General features: G+C 36.3%; 1 protein-coding gene across 1 annotated transcript; it reads right to left on the bottom strand.

Moving 5' to 3' along the window:
- Positions 1-9,489: 9,489 nt before the first annotated feature.
- Positions 9,490-10,509, bottom strand: LOC111383693. The gene has a single exon (XM_023007822.1). It carries the CDS (start codon positions 10,337-10,339, stop codon positions 9,935-9,937), a length of 405 nt encoding a protein of 134 aa, XP_022863590.1. The 5' UTR covers positions 10,340-10,509; the 3' UTR covers positions 9,490-9,934.
- Between the last annotated feature and the right edge of the window lie 3,695 nt (positions 10,510-14,204).

Raw genomic sequence — 14,204 nt, 5'->3', positions numbered from 1 at the left:
GCTCAAGTTCCTAGTCAAAATGTACAATCAATGCTAGCATGATCCTAATAGTAGGGTACTTAATAACTGGTGAAAAAATCTCATTATAATAAATACCCTCCTTCTGTGTGTAACCCTTAGCCACTATCCTAGCTTTAAACCTTAAGGGTTCAGAAGCACTAATACCCTTTTCAACCTTAAAGACCTACTTACAATCGATATTTGATTTATTTTTAGGTATATGTACTAGCTTCCAAGTTTGATTCTTCTCTAAGGAACTCAACTCCTTTCCCATTGCCTCAAACTAGTCTTCAGATTATTCACTCTTCATCGGCTCATCAAAGATTTTTGGCTCCCTATCAACTAGCTCTTCATAACTAGCATGATTAAAGTCTAGCTCAGATTCATATCCGAATCTCCTAGGCTCTCTCGTTTGTCTTCTCTCTCTATCCCTAACTAAATTGTAGTTTGTTAATTGATTTTCTTACTCAAGATGCTCCTCTATCACTGGTTCATCTCTATTCTCCACCTCATGTTCCTAAACCTGAGTATACACCTCATTTAGAGTAGTAGGAACAGATGTGCTAAGTTTTCCTAACTCTACCTTAAACCAATCTGTCTCTTCACCTTGTTCTATTTTGCTAACATGTTCAAGTTCACTCTTAAGACAAGGCATTTCACTCTTATTAAACGTAACATATTTCACTCTCGTTAAATATAACATCTCTACTCACAATAATCTTAACCCCCTTTTAGGTTCTATCCCATAACATGTAGCCTTTAACACCCTCAAGGTACCCTTAAAAAACATACTTTCTAGCTCTAAGTTCAAGCTTTCCTTTACTTTGGTGAGAAAAAAATAGCACAACCAAAAGTTCTATGTACAGAATAATTATTTAGTTTATCAGACCACTTTGCATGAGGAGTATCACCATTCAAAGCAGCAGATGAAGTCAAATTAATCAAATAACAAGTAGTCATCAGCTTTATCCCAAAACGATTTTGGGGTCACCATAACTTAACATCACGCAACGCATTTTATCAAGTATGGTTTTATTCATCCTTTTCACTACCCTGTTTGCTGGGGAGTATAAAGAACAGTTTTATGTCTTTTTATTCAATTTTCTTTGCACATATTGTCAGTTTCAGTGTTTCAAAACTCTAGGTCATTATCTGTTCTCAAGAACTTAATCATTTTGCCAATTTGGTTCTCTATTTGTCTTTTACGGTTATTATAATTATGAAAAAGTGTCAAATTTATCTTTTAAAAGATAAATCCATGCCTTTCTCGTGTAATCATCAATAATAGACAAGAAATGCCTATTTTCACTCTAAGTGGGATTACTAGCAAGACCTCACAAATATGAATGCACATATTCAAGCATGTCTTTGACTTTATGAAAACTTTTTGGTTAAGTCCCTTAATGACTACGTATGTAAGTCTATTATGCCATGTATGTGTGTGATCAACCTTGGTAGAAGAGATAGAGGAGTTTAAACCTCTAATCACTTCCTCAGTAGTGATGTAAATGTCGTTTTTCTTAGTTCCATTAATAGAAACTAATACATTCTTAATCATTTTTAAAATTCTATTTTCAATTTTATCAATGAAGTTATCTTTTTCAAGTCTTCCTACTAAAATTAAATTCGTAGATAATTCAAGAATATATCTAACATCTTTCAAGGTGTACACAAAGCCAGTGTCAAACATTATAGTAATATCACCAATTCCAGCAACAGTATAAGCAAAATTGTCACGCAGCACAACATGCCCAGCATTAGATTCATGCAAGTTTTCAAACCAATCATTTTCAGATGTCACATGAATAAATGCACTAAAATCAAGTATCCTCTCATGCATATGGAAATTAGCAGTTAGATTCAGTTCAACAGTATAAGCAATATGAATTATAATCATATAAACTTTACAGTCATCAACATCGGAAGTAGAAGACAACACATTTACCTCATCTCTCTATTTAACCTTTTCCTTACACTTTTCTTTATAATAGTCTTTTATAAAATGCCCTTTGTTTTCAGAGCCATAGCATTTTCTAACATTCGTTCTAAATTTTGATCTTGACCTATCATTGTCCTTATTCTTACTTCCATTACTATTTGACTCACCACTACTTTGGTATCCATCATTACTGTTTTGCCCAAAACTGAGTTCCACCTTGCATCAAGTGAATCTCACCACTTTTCTTATCATGTTTTTCAATTTTAATTTCCATCTCCTTACCTCTAAGTGACTTCTAAATGAATCAATGACAATTTCAGGCGTTAAAGTATCCCTACTATACTTAATCACATTTTTAACTTCCTTATATGTGTCAGACATAGAATTAAACAAAATTATAGCTTTATAGGTTTCAAACACTGCTCTTCACAGTTAACGATATATTGGACAAGTTTGTTAATACATCTAAATTATCATCAAGATCTTTTGAAGGATCCATTTTAAAACAGAAAAAAATGCTCAATTAAAGCTTGTTCGGAGTAGATTTGACCAAATACAAGTCTTCCAATTTTTCCAAAGTTCCTTGGTGGTTTTCACTTTATCCACATTTTTCAAAACAATGTCAGACAAGTGTAAAATGATTGAGATACAAGTAAGCTCATCGGCTTCTTCTTTTTGTTTTTTTGAAAAATCAACAGAAAAATTACCTTCAATGACTTTTGAAACTTTTTGTTGGACCAAAACGCCCTTCATTTTTTGTTGCCAGATTGAAAAATCACATTTTCTGTTAAAAATTCCCAAATCAAAGTTGTGAATTGTTATTTTTACGAATCAATAAAAAATACAAATCATAGTCAAACCATATAAAGTAGTCCTAGGGTCATAGAAAATATACTTCTTTCTAGATTCCTAAGATTTCGTAAGACTCGCGATCTTAAATCAAGGAAATGTTCAAACGGGTAAGGTCTAGGTATTCTAACGGACTTAACGACACAACAGAATTCACAATGCAACAAATAGGTATGTCCAATCAAAAAAGATTCCACTCATAATAACAACACTTATATCATAATGAACAATAAGCCAATTTATCAAAATAAGTACTCAATTGTAACAGTTAAGAGCAAGCAATCCAAATTTTTAGCACAATCAATGGTTACCCTACACGGTAACTACAATCGTATTGTCACCCTATACAGTGACGAGTTAATACTGAAATTTAATGGGATAAGCCAATTTACTAGAGCGAACCTATCTGAGTCCATAAATTACGAGAGATGAAAATCTGCTGATTTAGAGCCACCACTATTAACCATAAAGATTCTACAGATGTGCAAATACGACTGTCAAGTAACCACTTGCCGAGCATCTAAGAGTAAAACAGTCCAAATTTTCCTATGTAACATAAAACAAGGAACAAACAATATCAGTACATTCAGGAGATCAAAATAAGTAAACTGCTTGAAGAAAGCTCGCCAGAATGCCTAGCCACACGCCATCGCTGCTACACGCTTCGCCACCAGAGACGCCTCCTCTACTGGTTATAAGTCCGACCTCCGTTCCTCCAACGGAAGTCTCACTGGCCGAAATTAACAAATTTCATATTCCGGTACAGTTGAAAAATCGAGTCTCCCTCACGATTTTGGCCGAATCTTCCACCATAAAGTGTTGATACTAGATGTAGAGCAAAAAATGATGGCCACCAAGGGTTAAAAAGCTCAATTTCAAAATCAATCAACACCTCCAACCAAACTAACCTAATCTCCTCAAAGCCCTCACTTACAGTTGCTAAATGTTCACACACTTAGAGAACCACCACAAAGGAAGGTTAAATTACAAAGAAGAAGACCACAAAGTTAGTGAGAAGAACAAAGTAGAGACAACAGAGAAAACTAGAGAAATTCGCCAACACACATGTACGGCATATTGGAGGCCGAAGAGAACACAAGAATATAAGCAAGCCAACTGGCTAAAGAAGGTAAGTCCAATAGGTCGGGTCAAGGGCCCAATTGATCATGAGTGTGTTAAATATGTGTCTCGAAATTTGGAAGAATTTGGCAATCTTTGGTTTTGGAAAGAAATCTTGTTGGTGGCATATGGTTTTAGGAAATAATCAATAGGATTCAAGAAATATGAAAAGAATCAATTGGAATCCAAGATTAGGAAGGAAACAATTTAAAACCGTGAAGAAAGGAAAGAAAATTGTCGGACACGTGACACGTCTTTTTCTTTTACATGATTTTCTTTACTTGATTTTTTCCTAGTTTTAGCGTTTGACTCGTGTACTATAAATACGTGGCTCCTCTTTCAGTTTAGTTTAAGCCAATTGCTGTAATTCTCTCCTTTCATAGTGATTGAATAAAATAACATCGTTCCTCTGTCAGTTCCCTTTTATTTTGCATCTTTTACTTTAATCTTGTTCTTGGTTATTTTGTGATTTTTATTTATACTTCATATTGGGTTCATCAAATCTCAATTCTTGCGTTGTCTTCATCGGTCCCAACAAGTGGTATCAGAGTAAGGTTGCAAGTTCTTCATGATTTGATTGAGGTTTTCAGATATGGCTTCGATGAAATATGATATTTCGCTGCTGGATCAAAATACAAGGTTTTCGCTGTGACAAGTAAAGATGAGGGCTGTGTTGAAGCAGATGGAACTTGATGATGCTTTGCTGGGTTTTGAGAAGATGCCAGCAAATTGGTCTATGGAGGAGAAGCAACGGAAGGATAGGAAGGCTACATCATTGATTCATCTTCATTTGTCTAACAATATACTGCAAGATGTCTTGAATGAGAAGACAGCGACTGCTTTGTGGCTCAAGCTAGAGCAGTTGTGCATGACAAAGAATTTGACAAGCAAACTGACTCTAAAGTAGAAGTTGTATACCCATCGCATGGCGGAAGGAGAGTCACTACAGGACCATCTTGCTATGTTCAAGGAAATCGTTGCAGATCTGAAGACGTTGGAGGTAAAATATGATGAAGAGGATCTGGCCTTGATCCTATTGTGTTTGCTACCCAGTTTTTTTTCGTCATTTCGTGATACTATTCTGTATAATCGTGACACGCTTACCATTGAGGAGGTATATGAAGCCCTGTTCTCAAAGGAGATGATGGAGCTGTTGGTTGGAGATCCTACATCTAGGGATAGGGATGCTCTTATTACTCATGGTAATCGACGGAGGGGTAGATCGAAGGTAAGGTACAGTAATATGTATTGTTATTACTGCAAGAAGAAAGGACACATCAAGAAAGATTGCGACAAGTTGCAGGGTAAAAGTAATTTACATGCAAATCATTCAGGGCAATCTTGTAATTCGAACGAAACCAATGTAGTTGAAATTTTTTTTGATGATGGAGATGTGATGTTGGCTATATCTGATGGGGAATCCAAACTTGAGGAGTGGGGAGTAGATTCTGAATTCTGCATGTTCGTATCATGTGTGTCCTAATAGGGCGTTATTTTAGACATATGAGGCGGTGAAGCAAGGTGGATTTATCATGGGAAATAACCAATCTTGTCGGGTTGCAGGAATCGGTCGGGTCAGATTGAGGCTACAAGATGGGACAATGAGGACACTTGTTCAGGTTCTCCATGTTCTAGACTTGAGAAAGAATCTCATATCGCTGAGTACCCTGGATGCAAAAGGATATAAATTTTTTGGTGGTGGTGGAGTCCTGAAGGTTCAAAAAGGTGTTTGGGTTATATTGGAGGGACGATTGAGATCCCAGTTGTATATTTTGCAGGGAAGCGCAAAATCAGTTTAGAGACATTTGGACAAGTTTAGTACCGTGGTGGAAATTCAGTTAGGTACATTACCTCTCGTGTTAGGCTCTGGGTCAGTTTCTAACTTTGCTCGTGGGAGTGTTGGTGATTTTTCTTTGCAACCAATTTCAGTAGATACACTTTGTTCTTGTGCTAGTGAACTCATGGAGCGTAGGTTTAGTGGTGTCAATAATGTCTATAATGCCTTAGGGATTGTTGAAGGTGACAGTTCTAGCAAGGGGTCTTCTAATCATGCATTTGGTGTAGTTTCTACTACAGGGTGTACTTCGACCCTGTCTAGTGATTATTAATTCCAGGTGGAATTTTGGGAACCCGATTTTGGGTTTGGGTGTCGCATGTGGACGTCGGGCGGGGGAATGTGTTTTCTTTGAGAGTTAGGTTACTGTGTTGAGAAGCTTGATTATTCTAATACAGACGGATCATTTCTCAAGGTGGAGAAATTTGGAGCATTGTTCGTTGCACAGGAATTTCGAGTCAAAGTAGAGATTGTTAAATATGTGTTTCGAAATTTGGCAAGAATTTGGCAATCTTGGGGTTTGGAAAGAAATCTTGTTGGAGCCATATGGTTTTTGGAAATAATCAATAGGATTCAAGAAATATGGAAAGAATCAATTGGAATCCAAGATTAGGAAGGAAACAATTTGAAATCGTGAAGAAAGGAAAGAAAATTGTCAGACACGTGATACGTCTTTTTCTTTTACATGATTTTCTTTACGTGATTTTTTCCTAATTTTATATTTTTTTCCTAGTTTTAGCGTTTGACTCGTGTACTATAAATATGTGGCTCCTCTTTCAGTTTAGTTTAAGCCAATTGTTGTAATTCTCTCCTTTCATAGTGATTGAATAAAATAACATCGTTCCTCTTCAGTTCCCTTTTATTTTGCATCTTTTACTTTAATCTTGTTCTTGGTTATTTTGTGATCTTTATTTATACTTCATATTGGGTTAATCAAATCTCAATTCTTTAATCAAATCTCAATTCTTGCGTTGTCTTCATCGGTCCCAATAGAGTGGGTTATCAAGTGGATCCCCAAACTATTAGCTATCCAAATAAGTGAAGAACTGGGTCATGAGCAACACAAATTAATTAGGCTATTTCAAATGGCCCAATTAACTTCTTGGGTTGGGTCGTTTCAATTGAGGTGTCGATATACCGTTCAGTCATTAGGTCAATACCTAATGAATGATTAAACGAGTTAATATTATAGTTCGAGAGGTCGTTTGACAACAATTTGCCCAACAATTGTGTTTGTCGACATTTTGTTGTCGTGGGTAGTTCATTCCCATTTTGTATTCTAATCAATCTTAAGAGTGGATTTAGTATGCTCACTATCATTATCACGATCTTTTTAATGTAGTGAACGGTGCATCATGAAAAGATATACATATTGGGCCCTATTCAATTTCCATTCAAATTAATTTGCAATTTAAATCGTCCATTATTTTTAATTACAAAATAAGATTATAAACTTTCTGTCAAGTTTATAAGTTAATCCCTCTAAATTGTTTCTCAAAGCCATGAACTTTCTCCAAGTTTGTGATTAGTCCAAAACTCTTCTCTCAAGTTTACAGTAATCCATTTAAACTTTTATTCTCCATTTTATTTGAATAAATTTCCAACAGATATAGGCATAGAGATGTGAAGTGGATTCAATCGGTAAATCCAACATTACTCAGCCCTCTTGTCTATACAGACATAGACTAGAGAAAAACTTGTGACGTGTGACTGAAGATACCAGGCGGGAAACCCTCTTTTGACGGTTACCTGTTTTGCTTGATGGAATAATCCCCTTGATTGACTAACACGGTTCACTTTACACGTCTAAAAATATGATGGCTTATTTTCTCATGACTCATCCAAGTTAATAATTCAGCACCTATATCAATCTGACCTTAATAAGCACGAATAATGACCCCAATAGCTTGACTAGTAAATTGCAGCTTTTCAATGTACGTGAAAAAAAAAAAAAAACATAAATTCTCAGAAAAGAAGCAATCAACATATCAAATCTTAAACTGAATTGCCATAAAAATGAACTTTCGACAAGAAGTGGTGACAAATTTTTATGAAAAAGATTAGGACAAAATAGCCATTGCACCATGAAGAAATCATTGCCGACTTTAGCATGGATTTTCCAGATTCATCTAGGATTTTACCAACTTTATTATCCCTCAACCCCAGAAAAATCTATAGAATAGATTGAAGATATTGTCCATCAACATTCTAGATCTCTCTAGGAAAATGGCTTATAATCAATTAATTGAATTATCTAGAATCATCAACTTTTGTGTAGCAGAATTGTCACAACCACCTTGGACCTCTATAAATAGGGGATGGTGCATGGTAAAATGTGTGTGAAAAAGTGAGAGCAAGAAGAAAGAGTGGGAAAGAGAGATAGTGAGGCAGTGTAGTGTTTTAGAGATGAGTGTTTCCATAAAATCGAAGTGTGTCCGAAAGTGTGTAAAATCTATTTCATAAATAAAATAATATCTTTTTTCAAGTCTTAAATTCTACACACCATTTGGTTATAGAAAGGGATAGGCCATCATACATTCGAAATTTTGAATCAAACAATCAAGACGAAAGAAACTATTTTGACAAAAGATTTACACACTAACAACTAAAAGATTAATTTCTTGTATATGATTGAACTTCTTTAGGTAATTTCGTTTGCTACATTAGATGAAACAATTAAAATAGATAGACGTATACTCAATTTATGTCGATCAATTCATTCTTGCCCATTAAAATCTATCAAACATTCTCCACGACAATTCCGTGTTCTCTTCACAATCTACTTCATGCTTTAAATTCAGATGCCCTTTCCAAGTGAGAGACTCGAGTCTTCGTAACCAACTAAATGGTGACTCAATATAGAATCTACATCTTGAAACCGGCGAATATTTGTGCTGCAAGCAAAAAGTTTCAACGGTGCAAAGTTGTAATTCAGTTATTCTAGATGCTCATCAAATCTGAGAAAACCATATGTTATTTGAATTCCTCATAAATCCCGCATACATCACCGTTTAATATATTTTGGCTTACTATTTGGCCTAACCACCTGGGCAACTATGCCCATGTTCAAAAAATTCATAGAACATCTTGTATAAAAGAACTGTCAAAGACTTAACACAATTCTATTAAAAAAGTGAATAATATTTCTGTGAACTAGCATAGAATCCAATTCAATTGATGATACAATACAGAGAGGACATGGCTATATTTATAGAAGTCTTAAGTTCCTGCTTCACAATAGAATGTAAATTGAACTAACTGCTACTAACTATCAAACTGAATTGACCGCTTGAAGCTAAGCAAACAGATGTAACTAACTATCCTATACGAATTTCACTAATGGAAGGTTTGACGATGCATGTAATGTTTTTGGATTTTTTTTAATTTTTTTTTTGGCAGCTAGAAATAAAACCCGTTTTAGTTCCTTTCACAGTATGTTTTTTCCATGGATTGGATACAAAGAAGGCTAGCGAAATAAAAAGAGAACTACTTCCAGCAAAATGGTGGATTACTTTCACAGCAGAAACTTTTAGGGGGTTACCTAGCCAATGGAACAGTTAGAATTTTTACTACAAAAGACCTCTGGAGGGCCACAAACAATTACTGCGAAGATAACATAATCGGCCAAGGGGCTTATCGAACAGTATACAAAGTAATTTTACCTGATAATAGAGTGGTTGCCAAAACGAAGTTTGGAAAAAGTGATCAAACTCAAATTGGCTAGTTTATCAATGAAGTACTATGACTACTCATAAATATACAATCTATTACCATTATAAAAGAAAAGAAAATCATACACCGCTGAAAGAAGGTTATCTAGTTGGTGTATATTTTTACAAATTAATTAAATTGGCATTATCATATAATGCATTCTAAAAAGTATGTGCACACCAATGATACTTTCCTATGAGCTTAAAATGTAAGATATCCTATGAAACATTCTAGAGAAAGAGAGAGATCACAAGATATTTTGTTCCTTACTCTATAAACTAGAGAAATAAATATATACATCTTCTTATCTTCTCTATCTACAAATATGATCATGATCTGTGGTCATTTCCACAATCTCCACATTCCTCTAGTCATCTTCTCAAATTTCCACTATGTCAAAAATTTCACATTTGTTTGAATACAGTGATTAATCTTTTATAGCCATCAACGAGAAAAATCAAATAATTACCCTTTTCCCAATACTAGACTGAATATGTCAATGGCATCTCACATTCCTTGGAGGAGGTGACAGATGATTCTCTGCCGCCTTGCAGGCTTTTACCCCCAGTACCATAGTCACCATTCCGAGAAGAATTGGCGGTGGAATCGTTTCCGTGCTGGCTTGATCCAGGGAAGCGCCGTGAAATCTGGCCGTTGTCTACGCGGTTGCCGCAACAACAAACCTTCATGCAGGTGTAAATGTAGATTAGGAACCAAAAGAGCCATGGGGAGCCTATTAAGGCTAATGCTGCAATGGGATACCAAGGCTTGGAGAGATTTGGAAAGAAAACATAGAGAACAAGAAAGATTCCACCGCTTGTTAGGCAGAGGCAGAATAGGGAAGAGACAAGAGGAACCCTAATATCTCCTTCCTTTTCTTCCTCCATTCGAAAAAAAAAAAAAAAATACCCCTTCTGCGTCTCTCCCTCTAGGATAACAAATACCTATTTTTCTTAAATTCTTGTTTTTAGTTACAGCAATTCAAGAATCTATCTCTTCCTCTCTAGGATTTTTCCAGGTAATTAACTTTTGATGGAAAGATTCGATAAAATAATAGGAAAATTCTCTCTCTCTCTCTCTCTCTAGGATTCTTCCAGCCAAACAATGTATGACGGACAGATTCAAAAAATGAAAACGACAGGGCGTCGAAACCGGGAGGTAGTTTGTCAATTTTGGCAAAATGGAATGGTACGGGTATATGGCAACACTATATATATACACTGTACGCACACAGCCAAGATTGAATATTTTTACATTTATAAGATAATAGTCAAATAACCTTTTTTTTCTTTTTTCTTTTTAAACAGACAAAAAACTTGTTAATGAATCATTTTGTTTAGGTAAAATAAGCAATTAATCGGAATATATTATTTCTTCTTGCTGACAAGATATTTTAGAATGGCACAAAGAAATCATATTATATATAAATATCAGGAGTTGGAACAAAATGACAAGAGGTATATATTTTATTATATATTTTTCAATTTAATAAGATATTAATATATTCATATTTTTAAAACAATAGAATATTTTTTCTTCTGAAATCTAGAACAATTGAATATTGTAATCGATAATAAAACATGTTGCAACTCAATCACTTGGTGCCGTTGGTTCGAGTTGGGACACTCCTAAACTTTCTCAATTTCTTCGTGTCAAATTTGAACTTGTAGTCACTTATTACCGGAAATTTCAACAAATTCCTAGACTTGCTGCTTGCTATCTGCGGTAGTATGATTAAAAAGTGAACTCTGTGATTTTAATCTAGGCAGGAATTAATCATTGAAGAGTAATTAAAAATTAAATTAGAATTGCAACGATGGATTCGGATCTTAATGCCTTACTTGATTTGATTTTCCCTACAAGACTTGTAAATTTTAGAACATGCTTTTTAGTTGATTATTAGATAAATTCAAAATCAGCATCGCCTTATTAAATCTCTCTTGTTATAACCAGTTTTAGTTGAAAGTGTTAATTTATAAACAATCATTGGAAGAAGATACTCTACCTTTTTTTTATATTATTTATTTTCGATCCTTATACTTGCTCGAACAAATAGCAACTCAAAGTATCATAATGTGAGATTAGAGCCAAGTTTTAAGGTTTACTTTTGTATAAACAACCTACTCAGGCTTTGATACCAATGTAAAATATGCTTTCATGATTTTAATCGAATTTAAGTTGTGAAACTTACTTGAAAATTCCAAAAACGAGGTTGAATTACATGCCTATTGATTACCTGCCTCCAATACCGCCTTATACCGGCTTTTTGGTCAAAACTCGATCATCAAGAAAGAAGTTTGTTGTTCACAATTGATGCAGGAGGATTCGAGTCGAGTGATGCTGATTTGTCAGATAGCACGATGATGGCGTTGAGATACCATGAGATGACGGATTGGCACAAAGATGGAAAGTGAATCGCCATTATTTCCTTAATTAGGGGAATTTGACGCGTCTTTGGTAATTTGGTCCTAACTTTGGCTACGGTTATCGGAATCGCTATTATGACCCCAATCCGAAAAGCTCTCTTCGGTGCGCACGTCGTGGCCACCCAGCTATGTTCGATGGACGTCAATTTCGAGCCCAAAATCCACTGTTTTCTTTTCCAAAATTCAATTTTAAATTATTTTTTACTATTTACGGTAATATTTGGTTTCCTTTTTTCCATATGTTAGAAAACTCGAATTGAGCCAAATTTTTGGCAACTTACTTCTTTTACTTAATATTTTATTTTGGTATAATTTCAGGATTTTGCCATTTTTGGTAATTTTTCCATGATTTTGTATTTCGTAGCTATTTAACCCGGCTTGTGGGATAATTTTGATCATTCTGCATTATTAATAATATTGAGTTGAATTCAGAGTATTTTCTCTGATTTTTGGGCATTTTCTGTCGTTCTTTTCTTGCTAATCATCTGCTACAACAAGCCAATAGGATAATCACTATCCTACCCGGCGTCAGTTGGTATCAGAGCGTCAGCATCTTCTTGGGAGATAAATTCCATCAATTATAATGGTTGGTGGACGTGGTCGTGGTCGTCGAGGACAGGTTCCGATTGAGGAAGTCCCGCATCGTGATCGTAATATTCAGGATGTGACGATTGAAGATTTGCAGAGACAAGTTACGGAGTTAACCCAACGTTTGGCGGAGCAGGAGTTCGGTAATCATGATGTGGAAGGTCACGATTCCGATACCAGTTTCGAAAACCCGTATCACCATCGTGCTCGAGTTTGGGAGCATCGTGGATGGGAGGATCATCATGTGGATCTCGGTTTCAGAGTGGATCTGCCCGAGTTTTCTGGTACGTTGCCGGCTGAAGGATTTATTGATTGGCTGAATGAAGTGGAGCGGATTGTTGAATATAAGGAGGTTCCAGATCGTGTCAATGTGAAACTGGTCGACATCAAACTCAAAGGTTGGGCATCTGCATGGTGGGAACAGTTGAAGCATTCACGGGAGCGACAGGGAAAATCTAAAATTACTAACTGGGAGAAGATGAAAGGGCACTTCCTCCCTTTTGGTTATGCTCAAACCTTGTTTCAGAGGCTTCGTTCACTAAGGCAAGGCGCAAGATTAGTCAATGATTATACTGAAGAATTCTATCAGTTGGTGGCTTGGAATGATTTATCTGAGACAGAGGAGCAGATGGTAGCACGATATTTGGGGGGATTAAGGCAGCCCCTGCAGGATGTTCTCAGCCTTCATTCATTGTGGACAGTTTCCGAGGCATATCAGCGAGCACTTGTAGTAGAGAAACAGCAGAGTAGGAGGCCAGTAGTCAGAGGTGAAGGAAGTCAGCCAATTCGCCCTCAAGAATCTCGTCCTGCTTATCAGCCACAGCGGGATAGTTCCAGCTCAAGTATTAAGTGCTTTAGGTGTGGTGAACAGGGGCATAGGGCGACTGATTGCAGGAAGCCTGCTGGTCAGAAGAATAAAAATCTTCTGATTGAGGAGGATATGATAGAGGAGTTCGAGGAAGTTGGGGAACCCGTGTATGATGAGGGTGAAGATGAGGACGTGCTATATGGAGATGGTCAGGAGACCCTGGTCGTTCGAAAGAGCCTGCTGACTCCCAAGGGCTACTCAAGGGATGATTGGTTGAGGACCAACGTTTTCCACACAACCTGCACAGTTACTGATAAAGTCTGTAAGTTGATAATTGATAGTGGCAGTTGTGAGAATGTAGTGTCTGAGGAGGCTATCGAGAAACTGCAACTGAAGATGGATCGTCATCCCAAACCATACAAGTTGTCTTGGCTGAATAAAGGCAGTTAGGTAACGGTAGAAAAACAATGCTTAGTGTCTTTCTCGATTGGAAAAAAATATTTTGATAATGCTTGGTGTGATGTGGTATCAATGGACGCGTGTCATGTTTTGTTGGGACGACCTTGGCAGTATGATCGCAGTGTTATCCATGATGGGCGGAAGAATACTTATTCTCTTAGCATCAAAGGAAAGAGAATTGTTTTGGTGCCTCGCAGGGAAGGAAACATCCCTGCCCCGGTAGTTAATAACCCCAATCTACTTTCTATGTCCAGGTTCTTAGTTGAGGTTGGGCGTGAAAAAATAGTTTATGCTTTAATGCCTCGTGAAAATAGTAAAGCGAATGTAGATTCAGAATTTCCTGCAGAAGTGCAGCAACTACTGATGGAGTTTTCTGACTTGATGCTGGAGGATCTTCCTCCAGGACTACCACCTATGAGGGACATTCAACATCAGATCGACTTCATTCCGGAGTCGAGTCTACCAAATCGA

This window comes from Olea europaea, unplaced genomic scaffold, assembly GCF_002742605.1.
Source record: "Olea europaea var. sylvestris unplaced genomic scaffold, O_europaea_v1 scaffold274, whole genome shotgun sequence".
Classification (NCBI taxonomy): domain Eukaryota; kingdom Viridiplantae; phylum Streptophyta; class Magnoliopsida; order Lamiales; family Oleaceae; genus Olea; species Olea europaea.
Note: the sequence above shows the minus strand (reverse complement) of the source record. Positions and strands in the feature narration are given on the sequence as shown.

Coding starts and splice junctions, on each gene's coding strand:
- LOC111383693 (XM_023007822.1), bottom strand. CDS start 10,339: ATGGAGGAAGAAAAGGAAGGAGATATTAGGGTTCCTCTTGTCTCTTCC.